The 17618-nt window shown below is 44.5% G+C and overlaps 1 protein-coding gene across 6 annotated transcripts in view; it reads left to right on the forward strand.

The window, feature by feature from the left end:
* CSNK1G1 (casein kinase 1 gamma 1) overlaps nucleotides 1–17618 on the forward strand; it is a 205671-nt gene that overhangs the window by 185410 nt on the left and 2643 nt on the right. For 2 of the 6 annotated variants that reach the window (XM_010355478.2, XM_010355479.2), the window contains 2 exons: nucleotides 3998–4104; nucleotides 13390–15516. In XM_010355478.2, the coding sequence (XP_010353780.1) occupies nucleotides 3998–4104; nucleotides 13390–13444 (162 nt within the window). In that variant the 3' untranslated portion in view covers nucleotides 13445–15516. The other 4 variants (XM_030929878.1, XM_030929880.1, XM_030929879.1 and 1 more) reach the window with 2 other exon arrangements.

Raw genomic sequence — 17618 nt, forward strand, 5'->3', positions numbered from 1 at the left:
CTCCCAAAGTGCTAGGATTACAGGCGCAAGCCACCATGCCCAGCCACAAATAAAGCTTTTTATAATGAAGCTTATTTTTTATTATCTTTTATAATGAAGTTATATGAAAAATTTATTTATTTACTTACTTATTATTTATTTATTTATTTATTTAATTTATTTTTTGAGACGAAGTCTTGCTCTGTCATCTAGGCTGGAGTGCAGTGGCGTGATCTCTGCTCACTGCAAGCTCTGCCTCCGGGGTTCACACCATTCTCCTGCCTCAGCCTCCTGAGTGGCTGGGACTACAGGCGTGCACCACTACACCCGGCTAATTTTTTGTATTTGTAGTAGAGATGGGGTTTCACCGTGTTAGGATGGTCTCAATCTCCTGACCTCGTGATCTGCCCGCCTCGGCCTCCCAAAGTGCTGGGATTATAGGCGTGAGCCACCGCACCCAGCCTTGAAGTTATACTAAAAATTTAATAGAAAAAACAGCTAGATCACTTGGGGTCAGGAGTTCAAGACCAGCCTGGCCAATATGGTGAAACCCCGTCTCTATGAAAAAATACAAAAATTAGCCAGACGTGGTGGTGCATGCCTGTAGTCCCAGCTACTCGGGAGCCTGAGGCAGGAGAATCGCTTGAGCTCAGGAGGCAGAGGTTGCAGTGAGCCAAGATCACACCACTGCACTGCAGCCTGGGCAACAGAGTGAGATTCTGTCTCAAAAAAAGAAAAAAAACCCATAAAGATAATATTGTTCAAAATGTCAGTAATTTTTTACATACATAAGTTTCTTTATAATTATTTAAATTTGTTTTCTAAACATCATTGTATTTAATTCCCTTCATATTTATCAAGTTGATAGGATCATGGTCATTTGCCTTGTCTTATAGAATTAGAAAACAGGGCTCACAGAGGATGTTAATGGTAGAACAAGGCCTGGAATCCAACTCTTCTGTCATTTACATGGTATTTGTTCCACTGCCTGCAGTTCAGTAGTTTGACAAACCAGACCTCCAACCTAAAATAATTAAGCGGATGCTGTGAAGGCTCAGATGTGTAGCCTTTAAGTCTTAGGTATGTTTTTGGTACAATTAAGTTTAAAAGTAGAGAATGGAAGCTCTGTTTATGTCTCAGTCATTTGAGACCAGATGCTCATTGATACAGACAAGATGTCTAGTCTGTAAAATGGGGATAACCTCTTATTCCTTAGATTGCCCAAGGACAGTGCTTGTGGCCTAAATGGCAATTTGTAGCGAGGAGAAATTAGGAAGTATAAGCCATGAGAGACTCTGTGAGCAGGCCCCATGACCAAGAGTCACCAGGTAGTTCTCAGTGGTGATGCTTACTAATGTTTCCTTCGTGTGAGTAGAAGCCAAGACATTTTATTTAACATCCTGTCTAGTTCCTGAACTGTCCACTAGAAACTTAACTATATTTTCTCCTGTAACCCTTGTGCTCACAGAATGAGCTTACCAGCATTATCACTGGTGTGCAACCAGAATATATCCACAAGAAGCAAATGAAGCACTGAGGAAATTAACAGGATAGCATTAGAGTGAGGAGGTGTGGTTTTCCAATCCATATACCCTCTTTCCTCGACTTTTTGGTTTTGCTGGTTTTTCCCCAACTTTTTGTATTGAAAATATCAACTCTACAGAGAAATCGGGAAGGAAATGCAATCAACTCTTCTGTATCTTTAACCTCGCTGAACGAATTATTAAGATTTTGCCATATTTGCTTTAAATCTGTGAGTGAAAGTGTGTGTTTTGTGTTGGCTTGCTAAACCATACGAAAGTAAGTTGCAGACATCATTACATCTTTTCCCAAAATACTACAGCCTGTGTCTTCTAAGAACAAAGACATTCTAAGAAAGTTAATTTCATAATATCTAAGATACAGTTCATATCACATTCCACCTAATTCCAGTTGTCCCCAGAATTAATATTGTAGTGTCCAGGATTTAATCAAGGTTCATGCCTTGCATTAACCAATGCAATTTGCCTCATCAGTCTTTTACAATGTCTTAGTCTCTTTTAATACATTTTAATCTTTAAGTCTCCCTGTGTTTAAATAAATAAAAGTCTTTTATAAAGATTCAGCTGGAGGCTGGGCACAGTGCCTCATGCCTGTAATCCCAGCACTTCGGGAGGCCGAGGTGGGTGGATAACCTGAGGTCAGGAGTTCGAGACTAGCCTGGCCAACATCGTGAAACCCCATGTCTACTAAAAAAAAAATACAAACAATTAGCCAGGCATGGTGGCACATGCCTGTCATCTCAGCTACTTGGGAGACTGAGGCAGTAGAACTGTTTGAATCTGGGAGGCAGAGGTTGCAGTGAGCCAAGATCGTGCCACTGCACTCCAGCCTGGGCGGCACAGCAAGACTGTCTCTCAAAAAAAAAAAAAAAAAGTGTTATTAATGAGAACAATAATTATTTCTTGTTTAGAAATAATGGTAGATATAGATTGCTAGTAAGTAATTTTCACTCTACCTGTCCCAAAGGCTACATGTACTAAATATTTCCTCCCACCCTCCTCTTTATGACTATTCAGGAAATTTTTGTAGATTAACTGCTGGTGAGGACCCCTGAGCTAGAGGCAGATAAGAATAAACAGTTACGGAGAGAGAGGAACAGTAAGATGACCACTTATTGAGCTGTTACTATGTGTCATGGCACTGGGCTAAGCACTTTCTGTGGGTTGTCTGCACAGTAAACACCATTAGGTAAGCAGCATTATTCTCCCATTTTACAGATTAGGAAGCTTAGGCATAGACTGAGGATCTTGCCCAAGGACCCACAGCAAATAAGTGGTGGAGCTGGGGTTCAAACTTAGGGCTGATGAGGGCAATTTCTACACTATGCTGCTTCCCTTATTTCTACTAGGTATTATACTAGACAGTCTCATACATTTTCTTGTATAATTCTCTCATCAACCTATAAGAAACAATCTCAAATAGATGGAAGTACTTATCCAAGGGCGTATGATATCCAAATTGTTTATCCTATTTTGTGTTCTCTCCCATGTTTCAGCCAAGGTCTTTAACAAGCAGAGTGTTTTGTCCAGCAGTGAGGCCCCTTTTCCCACTTCCCAGCACCCACATAAACAGGAATCATGTGCTGGAAATGCAACCAGGTGGCAGAAGCAGCTACACATGCAAGAGAAGCCTGATCGGGTCCACATTAACCAGATGACAGGAGTGAGAGCCTTCACTTACATTTCGGGGACCATCAGTGAGAAGTGGGATGACAGTGAACCTGAAATAAAGATCGTTGAAATAAGACTGGCTTTCCAAGGGAGAATGTTTTTTTACCATCTTCCCTCTTGCCGGAGAGGATGTGACAGTCTTGTTATTTGTGTAACTTCGAACCAATGCTCAAAGCCATGAGGAAATTTCTGAAGGAAAGTGTGATTGTTTATAGTTTCTGGTACCCACTGTTGACTTCCTTTTTTGAACTTTTTCTTTCAACATCATCACTAAGTCTATATAATTATAGCATCATAAACTGAGAGAAGTAGACTTCACCCATCACATTCAAGGGAGCCAAGTGATTTTACCTTTAGAAGTCAGCCATGCAGTTATTTTTAACTTAATAAAGTAATGTGTGTGTTTTTGCAATATGAAAGAATCTGTGTGTTTAGAACAAATTTTCCTCACGGAAATTCACCGATATTAACTCTAAACCTTGGTTAAGTCATTTGTTAGTGTTTCCATCTGTCAAAAGACCTATTTCATAAGATTTTTGTAAGGATTTAAATTTACACACACAGTGTAGCAGAGTGCCAGACACAGAGTAGGCACTCAGTATGGAAGTTATTATCATCATTATATGATTACATCATGGATTTTAGTGTTCTCACATGATAAGGGCCTGGGAACCTTCCCTAAATTGATCCCTTAACCCAGGAAAACAAACATTCCAGACACTGCCTGTTTAGTGACCCTGTCTGGCGCTGGCAAGAGATTTCTGATGCCATGTTTCCTGTCACACACTCTTGTCTTTCTGTTTCAGGTGGTTAGCTCAACCAATGGAGAGCTGAATGTTGATGATCCCACGGGAGCCCACTCCAATGCACCAATCACAGCTCATGCCGAGGTGGAGGTAGTGGAGGAAGCTAAGTACGTACATCTTCCAAGGGGGCTCTTAAGTTATGGGTTGAAAAACGTTTTCTGTCTCTTCCTCTCTGTGTGCTGCTCATCTCAGACTGGATTTCTCATGCTTGTAACCACAGCTTTCTTCCTTAACTGTTTTAATTTTTGCATGGTACTTTAAGGCTGCTACTGCCCTTCTTTAGCTGTGATTTCGGGGAAGACAGTCACATTTTTCTAGTTCACATGAAAAAGACATAGTGAACCGAAAGAATCATGTCATCAGGGCTACAATAGATAGTAGCCATGAGCTTCCTGGGGCTGTGGAGCTTCTTGCTCTGTATGGGATATAGAGAAAAATCTGCTGTTAAACCATGGGCCATGCTGAATAGCATTTGATTTCTGATTGTGGGCTAACAACTGGATGTATAATCATGGAACAAGGAGTTCAGGGACATTTTGTTCACTCTCAAATGATTCTGGCTTCAGAGAGACTAATTCAGGCAAGAAAAATATTATAGTCTGCATCTGTGAATGAGAGTGTGGGAAAAGAATGAAGTCATACTCATCTCAGAAGGGTAAGGAGGTTGCCCCACGCCCTTTTCTGCTTCTCTTGCATGTGTATGTCTTGCCCCACCCATACCACCAGCCCCTTGGTGCGCTGCATGGTCTGTGTTTAAACTCTTAAAATCTGGGGTGGAAGGTGAGATAACTGCCAATTCTGCTGCAAAAGCAGTGTTTCTACCACTTTTTCCCCTTTTTTCCCCATCCCAAATTTAGATCCAGATTTAGACTTCAAGAAGATACCAGGTAGGGAGAGATAGAGACACCATGAGTCAGTAACTGCTGCTATCCCTGATATGGAGGACCTTTCTTGTGAGCCCTCTGAGAACCTTCAGGATATCCCAGTGTCTTGTTTTCTGAAGCAGACAATGTATTTATAGTGATATTGTACCTAAGTAGTCTCATGAGCCCCCAAGTAGCTTAATACAAGCCAGAACACTCTTATACCTCTAAATGTAAGTTAGTGAGATGCCACTGAGACCTGAATTCTCCCACCTTCCAGATGCACTGTGTATTGTTGTCTTTCCTGCCTATTCCCCTGGTCTCCTGCCCATCTTTTTTATTTATTTGTTTTTTGAGACAGGGTCTCTCTCTATTGCCAAAGCTGGAGTGTACTGGCATGATCATGGCTCACTGCAGCCTCTATTCCCCAAGCTCAAATGATCCTCCTGCCTTAGTCTCCCGAAGTCCTGAAATTACAGGTATGAACCACCATGCCCAGCCCTGACAATCTATTTGATGAACTCACTTTACCTTCAAGAAGTCCTTTCCAACCAGATGTGGTGATTCATGCCTGTAATCTTAGCACTTTGGGAGGCTGAGGCAGGAGGATCACTTGAGTCTAGGGGTTTGAGACCAGCCTGGGCAACATAATGAGACCCCATTTCTATAAAAAAATTAAAAATTAGCTGGGCATGGTGGTATGCACCTGTAGTTCCAGATACTTGGAAGGTTGAGGCTGCAGTGAGCTATGGTCATGTCACTGTACTCCAACCTGGGTGACAGGTGAGACCCTGTCACACACACACACACACACACGTTTTTGGCCAGGTGCGGTGTCTCACGTGTGTAATCCCAGCACTTTGGGAGGCTGAGGCAGGAGGATCACAAGGTCAAGAGATTGAGACCATGCTGGCCAACATGGTGAAACCCCATCTCTATTAAAAATACAAAAATTAGCTGGGTGTGGTGGCACGCACCTGTAGTCCCAGCTACTCGGGAGGCTGAGGCAGGAGAATCACTTGAACCCGGGAGGCAGAGGTTGTGGTGAGCTGAGATCACGCCACTGCACTCCAGCCTGGCGACAGAGTGAGACACCGTCTCAAAAAAAAAAAAAAAAAGTTTTTGCTTGGAAAACCAGGACTTAAGGATTCCTACCCAATATATCAAAAGTAAATGAGGATGATTTGACTGTCTCTTGTTGAGCCCCTGCTAACTGTAGGCAGCTTCAGAGCTCTTATCCCAGCTTGCATAAGGCACTGATATGTAAGGGGGTGAGGGTTATGCTGGTTATGCCAGGAAAAGACCGTTTTAGTAAGGAAACATGCTCTCTATTCTCAGGGACTTTGGAGATATTAATGTACTTACATTTTTTCGATTTCCATACAAAGCTACGTTCTCTTAAATAAACAATATGTTACTCCCAACCTCTCGGCTCTCAACTGGCTACACTTTGGAGTCATCTGGGGCATGTTAGAAAATACAAATGTCTGAGTCTGGCCTCAGGCATTCTGATTTAATTTATTGAAATGTGGCCTGAGCATCAATAATTTTAAAAGTTCAGGTCATTCTAACGTGTAGCCAATGTTGAGAACCACTGTACTAAGCATGGTCTGATCCAAACATTGTCAGAGCTTGAAGGATGGCCATACGTGTTCCCAGCTCCCACCCCATTCTCAATTCACCTTTGTGGCTGTTACTTTGAAGGCTAGAAGTTTAGCTTTGGATTTAATAGTATACTTTGAATGCAATAATCAAATGGGCTTTAGTTTTATATTATGCCCTATATAGGTTTATCTTTTGAACCCATTCATCTCATCTCATTTTGGTAAATGTGTATACTAATCGTGTATGTGAGTGTGGTATTTGTGTTCTGTGTGTAAGATATGGGCTCATTCACACAGAGATTTCAATCTGGTGTATTCTGTATTGGTATAATTTAACGTCTAGAATGTAAGGAGAGTTTAAAGTCTTGTCATTTAGCAAAAAGGACAAGGTGTGCCTCTTTGCCATCAGCTTCAGGTTTGGATCTTCTAAAAGATGTAGAAAGCATAGGGGAGCAATTATATTTGACCAGATGTCATCCCGAAGCTCATGGCTTAGGGCATTTAGTGATTTCATGGGCTACCAATCCATCTTGCCCAGAGAACTGTCAGGGCCCAGCCATGTGTTGTTTTTCTTGGCCTTTGTGTGTGGAGGCAAGGAAAGGATAGCCCTATGTCCACCTGGTTGATCATTTTCATGGGAAGAAGTCACAGCTAGAGAAGCACGAGGTGTTCCAAACAGCCCCTCATTGCACGCAGCTGTGATGCCATTTGTTCATGCAGCCTGCTTGTGGGGTAGAGGGGGCTGATGCTTATATTGAGACGCACCTCAGTACTGGGGAGACTGTGTGAAACCTTCACTTTCAGGCTTTTGATTTTGGGTTCCTCACCCAGCTTGTTTAGTGTAAAGGTTGAAAGAAATAACAGGGTCTTAGGTTTTGTTCTATGTACAAAATGAACATGTGAATTCCCTTTTTCTCTAGCTCCAGGACTTATGTCCTTGTTTATGGTTTAAAGGGTGGATGAGGACAGGCAGCTTTTTGGTTGATTTTTGTTACAGTAAGAATACAGGAATTTTTGGTTATCCGGACTTTAGCTATAATTTAACACATGTGAACCTCATTTCTCCTGAGCATTAACAAGAGTAGAATTTAGGTCCTTCTCTGGTAGTTATACCTTAATACAGAGCAGTGACCCTCCTCCCTCTGATTCATCTTCTAATAAGATAAAGTAAGTGTCACTTAAACCTTTTCTCCCTCTCTAGAGGAAGAGCTAACTGCTAGCTGCTTTGATCAGGCATGTTGGACTTGTACAAAGGCTAGGGACTTTCTTTTTCCCTCAGAATATTTGGGAGGCTAGCTTAATACTGCACAGTGAGACTTCATGTGGGAACCAAAATGGTCCACCCCTGGTGCTTGATTGAGTTCTTACCGGCAGGGTCATTTGCTCTTTCCCCTGCTGCCTTCCTAGAAGTTACCCAGGAAAGCCCACCCTGGAGCTCCCACCAACTCTTTCTGTTTTGCCTTACCCCTGAGATCCAAATCCCACCTTGATGCTTCTGTCAGGCTCCTGTCCGAACCTCCACTTTAACGTGGGGACCAAGCGGCCTGGGCCTACTCACCCTACCTTGACAGAAGAAGAAACTAAACACAGACACACACTGCATGTTTGCATGGCTCACAGGGAGTCGCTTCCATTTCACCTCTGTGGACTAATATCTCTCTCTTTCTCTCTCTTCCTTTCTGTGTTTTCTCTTTATATACTCTGTAGCTGCCTGAAAATGCTCAACCTGTGGTGAGTCCCTCTCTCCAGTCCATTGCAAGGGGAGTGGACCAGACTAGGCTGGGATTGGCAAAGCCAAACAAAATGTCTTAGGAACATTAAATAACTTCCATAGGACTCCTTGTGCCATAACCACCCTGACTGGGGATCTAGATCCATAAGGTGGGGATGGGGCAGGCCTGTACCCAGGAATTAATCTATTCCTTCTTTCAAACCCACCTTATAGCTGTCTCCTCCTGCCATAACAGTATCCCACATATCCAAAATTATCTGTTTTTAGCTGAGTGAATTTTCTCCCAATTAATACAACCAGATATGGAGAGGGACAGAGGTAAAAGGGCAAGATTACTGTATCAGTTTTTACTTAGCAGTTGTGTTTGCTCACAGCCACAAGGATAGTGAGTTGTTGCTGGATAATCTCACATTCTGCAGTGTGGTCTCTAACCTGGAAATTGGCTGCTTTGGGAAAATCTGACTTTTTTGGATTTGGCTGGCTCTTCCATCTGTAGAGTAGGAACCTCAAAAAAGGGGGAGCTCCTTCAGGGAGAGGTGGATGTTTTGTTGTTGTTTTGAGAGTTGTTTTTTTTTTTTGTTTATTGTCTTTTTCTTTATTCCTATGTGAGAGTTTAGTAGGCCAAGGGCTGACTCAGCTAATTGATATATTGGAGCCTGTCTGTTCCATTCCTGGAAAAGGTTCCTGGAATGTATTTTTAGGAATAACATGGAGTTTATGGAAGGAGAAGCCCTCAAGAATCCATGTGTGGTGAGGAACATTCTTGCTACAAGACATAGCCCCTTCCCCTGCTCTCTAGCCTGTGACCTTCCAGGTACTCCTGAACTTGTTGGTACGTTGCAGTCTGGAATTGTAACTCTCCCGCATTGTCCACATGCATAAAGTCATGTTCTACATGGAGGTAACAGCCTGCTAGTTTCATGACTGCCATGTTTGTGTGTCTTCAGTGACTGGGTTGGGCACTGGTTTCTGAACCCTAACTGTCTACGCCAGATAGCCTACAGGGGCTTCCTTAGAGACAGGAATATATTAAAGAAAACAACTGGGTTTTGTGGAGGTCAGATTTATAGTCTTAGGGGATCAAAGAATACCTTTGGCTATTTGTTTTGCAAATATGTGTCTGTGTAATCTGACATTGTGGTGGTCTATTTTTTCCTGTGAGGTGTCAGTCACATGATCCTTACTACAGATACTTGAGGGCCTCCTATATGCTTATCCAACCCTGTGCTTGGAACTCTAGTGGGGTGGCGGGGCGGGTTGCAAAATTTGCCCCAAAGAGCTTGGGTACCATCTAGCTGAAGAGATCAGAATTACACATGAAAGGACAAGGAGTTTTCCAGGACATTTAGAGTATTGCCCTTAAGAGACTGAGGGGCCAGGAGGTCACCATGGACAAGATAGTCAAATAAGTCCTTGTAAACACCGTAGGACTTAAGTCAAGTATTAGAAGAAAGGAAGAATATACATGTATGGCAGAGAAAAGGAACATAGCAAGGGAATAGCTGAAGAGAGAGGGCCATGACATAGTAAGAATGCTGTATGGAAAAGGTAGTGGGTCAGAGGCCTGGGGTAAGAGCACTAGATGGCTTGAGAGTAGAGAGATTTGGATCAATTTTGACTCCAGCATGTTGAGAACTTCTAGTCATCTAAACAGTCAATCAACTGGAAGAAAACCTAAGCCATGAGGGGTCCATCACCTGCCTTCATTCTCTTCTGAGAGGAACACATCTGAAAGTCAGTCAGTGGACTTGGTCTAGAGTCAGACCCAATTTAATAGATCCTGTTGCCAGTAGTCACCACAGACACCAAAGAGTTGAAGAGCAGATTGTGAGGCCTGCTTTTTTGTAGGTAGAATCATTAAAAGCCTTGGCCAGTGCTGAAGCTTTAACTACAATAACTAGCAAAGATAAATTCAGGGTTCTAAATTTGAAATATTCCAACTCCTTTGAACCATAGCTCACAGTCCCTTTTAGTCAGGTGGGTTCAGCATTACACATCCAGTTATGATATGCATGTAAGCAGACATTAATTCTTATGGCTTGCCTTGGAGGAGGTAAAAGAGAAGTCATTGTACAGTTTGAAGTGGACCTAAACAGTATTTTAAACTTTTTTTATTGCTTTCTTAAAAACACAAAATCATCATCTTTGCATCCTGCAAAAAGATTAAGAATAGAGGTTGACTTAAAAGTTAGTAATGCCTCTGAAAATCATGGTTCAGAAGAAAAGAGGTAAGTCTATTGAAATAGAGATTTAATTTGCCTCTTTTATTATTAATTTCAGGACATTCAACTTGGAAAATGTCCATTTCTAAAGCATACCTATAGAAAAACGCCATTTGGGCCAGGCATAGTGGCTTACACCTGTAATCCCAGCACTTTGGGAGGCCAAGGCAGGTGGATCATTTGAGGTCAGGAGTTCGAGACCAGCCCGGCCAACATGGTGAAACCCCATCTCTATTAAAAATACAAAAATTAGCCGGGCGTGCTGTGGGCACCTGTAATCCCAACAATTCGGGAGGCTGAGGCAGGAGAATCGCTTGAGTCCAATAGGTGGAGGTTGCAGTGAGCGCCACTGTATTCCAGCCTGGGCAACAGAGTGAAACGCAGTCTCAAAAAAAAAAAAAAAAAAAAAAAGAGGCCAGGCACGGTGGCTCAAGCCTGTAATCCCAGCACTTTGGGAGGCCGAGACGGGTGGATCATGAGGTCAGGAGATGGAGACCATCCTGGCTAACACGGTGAAACCCCGTCTCTACTAAAAATAAAAAAAAAATTAGCCGGGCATGGTGGCAACACCTGCAGTCCCAGCTACTCAGGAGGCTGAGGCAGGAGAATGGTGTAAACCTGGGAGGTGGAGCTTGCAGTGAGCTGAGATCTGGCCACTGCACTCCAGCCTGGACGACAGAGTGAGACTCTGTCTCAAAAAAAAAAAAAAAAAAAAAAAAAAAAAAATTTGTTCTTGAATTCTTACCCGGGGTTTTCATTGAGGATTATTTTTAACAATCAAAAATGTTGGTCACTTTTATTTAAAAGAATTTAGTTTCCAGGGCCGGGCGCGGTGGCTCAAGCCTGTAATCCCAGCACTTTGGGAGGCCGAGACGGGCGGATCACAAGGTCAGGAGATCGAGACCATCCTGGTGAACACAGTGAAACCCCGTCTCTACTAAAAATACAAAAAAAAACCTAGCCGGGCGAGGTGGCGGGCGCCTGTAGTCCCAGCTACTTGGGAGGCTGAGGCGGGAGAATGGCGGGAACCCGGGAGGCGGAGCTTGCAGTGAGCTGAGATCCGGCCACTGCACTCCAGCCTGGGCGACAGAGCAAGACTCCGCCTCAAAAAAAAAAAAAAAAAAAAAAAAAAAAAAAAAAAAAAAAGAATTTAGTTTCCAAATACATATTACACTTTGCTTAGTGATTATATTTGCACCCATTAATAGTACCTCACAAATGTCATTGATACTTTCAGAGAAAATCTTTCCAAAGACCCTCTTAAGAATCTCCTATTTCAGGCCGGGCGTGGTGGCTCATGCCTGTAATCCCAGCACTCTGGGAGGCCAGGGCGGGTGAATCATGAAGTCAGGAGATCGAGACCATCCTGGCTAACACGGTGAAACCCCGTCTTTACTAAAAGTACAAAAAATTAGCCGGGCATGGTGGTGGGTGCCTGTAGTCCCAGCTACTCGGGAGGCTGAGGCAGAAGAATGGCGTGAACCCAGGAGGCAGAGCTTGCAGTGAGCCGAGATCGTGCCACTGCACTCTAGCCTGGGCAACAGTGCAAGACTCTGTCTCAAAAAAAAAAAAAAGAATCTCCCATTTCTAAAATTTTCATGTTTGATTCATTTAGATATGATTAAAGCCCATCATGGTCTGTGTAAATGTTTGTTTCTGCATTCTTAGAAACTTTCTCCAGTTTTTGATAACATTGGATGTAGGAATACCAAGGAGTCTAACTAAAAAGAGGGAATCTTGGCTACAGTGGAATGCCTAGGGGTATGGGAAGTAAGTAACAGCCTTTATTTCCATATGAATATTGCTGGCATTACACCTGCAATGATTAGGCAAGAGACTCAAAGATAGTTTTCTCAGAAAAGCTTTTCTTTCAAGGGTCTAGCAAGTCTGAGCTATGCTTCCAACTTTACTGCCCTCCATCATCCTGCATCTTTGACTCATCCACCACCTTCTGTCCCTTTCATTCTCATTCCCCATGTGTCAGCTCCCTGGAAAGGACATATCTTGTGCACCTTGCCACAGTACTCATTACCCGCTTCTGGACTGCCTGAGCAAGAGTGATATTCCTGTTCTAAAGACAGGAGTGAGGAGGGGGGATACTCAGACTTAGGGATGTGCCAGAACTGTGGCTAGTCCCCAGGGAGCAGAACTTGGAGGACTCGTAAAGGAGCCAACCCCACCTCCATCCTAAACAGGGCCAGTTCATAAACCCCATCTGGCACAGCAGCAATCTCAGGAAGCTAAACTGGGGAGTGCCCTGTATCTCACTCCCTAAATTGGGGAGTGAGAGCTGACCATTGGGGCTGTGACAGTGGTCCCCTCCAAATGAAAAGGGGGAGCTGTACTGATGTCAGTCAGGAGATGTGGCTCACAGTCATTATTAGAGTCAGGGCCTCTCCTGCCTACTTCAGGTACTTGGGTGAGGGCAGAGAGGGGGATGGAGAGAATCCTTAATCCTTCATTGGTAACATCCTGAGATCCTCCTAGAGTTCCAGACATCATACTTACCACGGGATTTGTTTGCCTTAATTTAGCCTCCCTGCCCTCTGGCCAGTGAGTTGCATTAAATAATTGCGCCCTCATTATCAAGGAGTAGACAATGTAGACTATTTTTATGCAGCCCTGAGGATCCCCAGTCTTGGCTCTTGATAAGGTGAGGCATCTGGGTTGGGTGCTAAAGTATGAACCTTCTTCATCCTCCTTCCAGTAATGCCTATTTCAGCCCTGCCTAGCCTTCACCATCTTATAATTAGGTAGGATGACTGCAGATTGAAATCAAGCAGCTATTTCCTTTGGCTTTTCTGGCAGACACTGCCCACTGCCTCCAGTGCGTGCACTGTAGATGGTGGGCGGTCCCTATGGGTGGGTGCCAGGGGGAAAATTCCAACCCCTGCAGTAAGCAGAAGCAGGCAGAAGTCTGCTGGAAGCTGCAGGCCTCCCGCACTGACTTGCAATGTTCCTTGTGCTCCAGGTGCTGCTGTTTCTTTAAGAGGAAAAGGAAGAAGACTGCTCAGCGCCACAAGTGACCAGTGCCTCCCAGGAGTCCTCAGGCCCTGGGGACTCTGACTCAATTGTACCTGCAGCTCCTGCCATTTCTCACTGGAAGGGACTCCTCTTTGGGGGAGGGTGGATATCCAAACCAAAAAGAAGAAAACAGATGCCCCCAGAAGGAGCCAGTGTGGGCAGCCAGGGCCTAGTGGGTCATTGGCCATCCCCGCCTGCCTAAGGCTCTGAGCAGGTCCCAGAGCTGCTGTTCCTCCACTGCTTGCCCATACAGCTGCCTGGTTGACTCTCCTTCCCATTGTTTACAGTGAAGGTGTCATTCACAAAAACTCAAGGACTACTATTCTCCTTCCTCCCCTTGGTTTACTCCTGGTTTTTACCCCACCCTCAACCCTCTCCAGCATAAAACCTAGTGAGCTAAAGACTTTGTTTGCAGAAGGAGATCAAAAGGCTGGGGGTAAGGCCAAGAAGGTAGGAGGAAAATGGAGACCTGGGCTGGAGAAGAACCTTCTCCGTGTCGCAGGTGTGCCTGGCAGTATGGTTTCCTCTTCCTCTGTGCCTGTGCAGCATTCATCCCAGCTGGCCATGGGGTTCAGGTTCCTTCTTCCCTCCCTCCTGTGAAGTTACACTGTAGGACACAAGCTGTGAGCAATCTGCAGTCTACTGTCCCTGTGTGTTGGCGTTCTTAGCTTTTTTGACAAACTCTTTTTTCCAGGCGGTAGTAGGACAATGAAAATTGTTCTGAGCAAAGGAAAGAAAACTGACTTTGTTGCACTTTTAGTTTTTTTTTAAAAAAACAAAAACAAAAACATGGCAGATGCATATTGTGTCTGGTTATATTGGGGGTTTCACTTTTACCTGTTTTGAGGGGGATGGGGCCAGCCAAGCCATTCAGAGAGAACATGGGTCCAGAGGACATTCTCAGTGGAAAGAGTTTGATCTGCACCACCCAGAAGAGAAGCCAAACTTGGTGTCAATCTGAGTGAACACTCAGGTTGGCAAGAAAACATACTTGAATTTTCATTCATCTTCTCAGCAGCTGAAGAATGTCCCTACCAGAGCATCTTGACCTAATCAGCTTACAGTTTGAAAACCTAGCTCTCCAGCACATGAGATGAGCCAGCCGAACCAGACTGTGACCAGGAAACAGCTCATCCCAGAGAAGGAGATGCTTAACAACAAAAAAAAATAATAATGAAATTGTTTCCTCTGCTGCCAGGGACTTCCAACTAGATAGCCATGTGATTTCCTGGTGACTTGGGGGACAAATTAGTGATGAAACAGCCACCACCATATTGCCATTAGTGGAAAAAAAGAGGAGGACAGTGAACCTACCTTCCACCTGCCAGGGGGACCTCGGGGTGTGGCATTATAGGGCCAGGAAAAGAAAATCAGTGTATCCTATCTCCCCCAATAGCTGAGCTGTAGCATTTGGGCTGGCCTGCCTTATCAGAAACCAAGCTTATGAAGATCTTCTCCCAGCAGGTCCATAGCAGTAGGCTTAGGATGCAGTATATGGGGCTGCATTTAAAAGGAGGGAAAGATTGATTGGTGCTGGAATATTCCAGGGAAAAGGAAACTGGAGTGAAAGGTCTGAAATTATCTTCTCAGTTGGACATAGACTCCTTCCAGAAAGGTGGCCATGCCTCTAAGCATGTTTTCGCCAGTATGCCCTCGGCCTCCCCCCGTGGTGTTTTCATAGGAGGTACTACTGTGAAGGATCTTGGTTCCTCATTCACTGTTTGACAAGTCTTTCATGTGGGGAGTTACTCTTCTCATACCCAATTTTCATTTGAGTTTAGTAGCTTAACCAAACAATGACTCCCCATTCCAGAGGTGACAGAAGAGAAAGGGTCATTTACATCAGGAAAGAGGTCTTGTATCTGAGAGTAGAGAGCTAACCATGGAGCACAGTGGCTGGTCGGTGACTTAGTCTGATGGTTTGTGGAGCATAGAAGTCTTCGCCTGTAGCTTGAGGTGTAGGGCTATCTTTTGGACTGGAGGGTGTGGGGATATTTTCTGGTAGGTGCCATTTCTTGAAAAATTCCCATGATGTACCTTGCAGTAGAGCAGAAATAGCATTAACAGTATCAGAGGTACTGGGCTTCATCTGTTCCATTGGATCTTGGCTAGGGAATATCATTTCACTTGCATCAAACCTGCTTAGCTTATGGAAAGATGGTAATATGTCATTTCTTTTTTTTTTTGAGACAGAGTCTCGCTCTGTCTCCCAGGCTGGAGTGCAGTGGCCGGATCTCAGCTCACTACAAGCTCCGCCTCCCGGGTTTACGCCATTCTCCTGCCTCAGCCTCCCGAGCAGCTGGGACCACAGGCGCCCGCCACCTCGCCCGGCTAGTTTTTTGTATTTTTTAGTAGAGACGGGGTTTCACCATGTTAGCTAGGATGGTCTGGATCTCCTGACCTCGTGATCCACCCGTCTCGGCCTCCCAAAGTGCTGGGATTACAGGCTTGAGCCACCGCGCCCGGCCGGTAATATGTCATTTCTATAAATGTTTCTATATATGGAACATAGAGTGGCAGGGAGATGCAGTATCACACCCCTTCCCCACAAGGACTGTGAATATTGGGATTTATGTCCTTGCCATTACCTAGTGGTTACAGCCATGTCACTAAAATTTACATCATTTCTCAGTTGGGATTTCGGCAATGCTTACTGTATAGAAAGTTTAACTTTTCCTCACCCCTGTATAGGAAATGCCTTGCCTCTCAAAAGAGGGCAGAGGGGGGCCTGGTGCAGTGGCTCATGCCTGTAATCCCAGCGCTTTGGGAGGCCAAGGCGAGTGGATCACCTGAGGTCAGGAGTTCGAGACCAGCCTGGCCAACGTGGTGAAATCCCATCTCTACAAAAAACAGAAAAATCAGTCGGGTGTGGTGGCATGCACCCATAGTCCCAGCTACTCGGGAGGCTGAGGGAGGAGAATCACTTGAGCCTGGGAGGCAGAAGTTGCAGTGAGCCAAGATCGTGCCACTGTACTCCAGCCTGGGCACAGAGTGAGACTCTGTCTTTAAAGAAAAAAGGGCAGAGGGAAATGTTGGCAATGCCTGGAGCATCCTGGCACTCTGTACCCTACTGAGTGCCTCCCTTCAGCCTCTCACCCTGCTTCCACACACACAAAAGCAAAGGCAGTGATCAGCTTGGCTGCAGGGCAAGCTTCCTTGCAGCTGGATTTGCGACTTTTTTGTCTTAAAATTTTTACTGGATCAGTTGTAGGGGAGTGTCCTTCCTAATATACTGTTCTCACCTTACAGCCTCCACAAATCTCTTACTAGATACTTGGTTTTCATAGCAAAGGTAAAGAATCCCAGGTCCCTTTAGCATGCAGGGTAATGGTGATCCCTCCAGGGCCATTGGCATTTCAAAGTGGTCCCAGACCTGGGAGATTCTGATGTGATCTTCCTTAAAATTAAGCAAAAAACATGAGTACCCTAGACGCAATTGGCCATCGCTTCAGCCCTCAGCAAATCAGGGCTCCCTTCTCGGCCCTATTGCTACAGTTGCTTAGCTGTATGCCTCAGCGAGGTCCTTGGGGTTAGGGCATGTACTCGCTGACTGTCCCCACCCATCCACTCGCTCTGTAGTTTCTGAGCTTTCTCCATTTCACAACTATGGTGCCTAAGGATCTTTTTCTTTGGGATTGATGCAATTGTTTTTTCTGAAAACTAACTCAGCATCTGTTCATAAAAACCCTTAATATTATACATTAGGAGTTTTCCCAAGCTCTACAGTCCCTCAGACATTGCATCCTAAACAGATTGAGGCACACAGGCCAAGACTCCACAAAGGCATAAATGGTCCCCCCTACTCCCTTTTGATCAGGGTATCACTTGTGTCTTTGCAGTAAGAGCTGGTCAAGTTGCTCTGCGCACCTTGGCGCTTTCCCCAGATCTCACTCCAGACTGCCCCCAAGGGTGGAGAGAGCATCCTGACAGCCAGTTTGCACTCATGACTGCCTTAACATTCTTCTGCTATTATGGGGCCTGTCTGGCAATAAACAGGGTCTAGGAAGGTACAAGGTTAGCTTCCAGTTAAAATCGCATTTTACATTGGAATGCATGAACTACAGATGACAGCAGAGATCCTGAGGTTTCTAGAAGTGTTGATTGTCTCTTTTTTCTAAATGAACTCCAAGTACTTAGAAAACAGTCCCTGCCTATTAGCCAGTAAAGGTGACCATC

Source organism: Rhinopithecus roxellana, chromosome 5, assembly GCF_007565055.1.
Source record: "Rhinopithecus roxellana isolate Shanxi Qingling chromosome 5, ASM756505v1, whole genome shotgun sequence".
NCBI lineage: Eukaryota > Metazoa > Chordata > Mammalia > Primates > Cercopithecidae > Rhinopithecus > Rhinopithecus roxellana.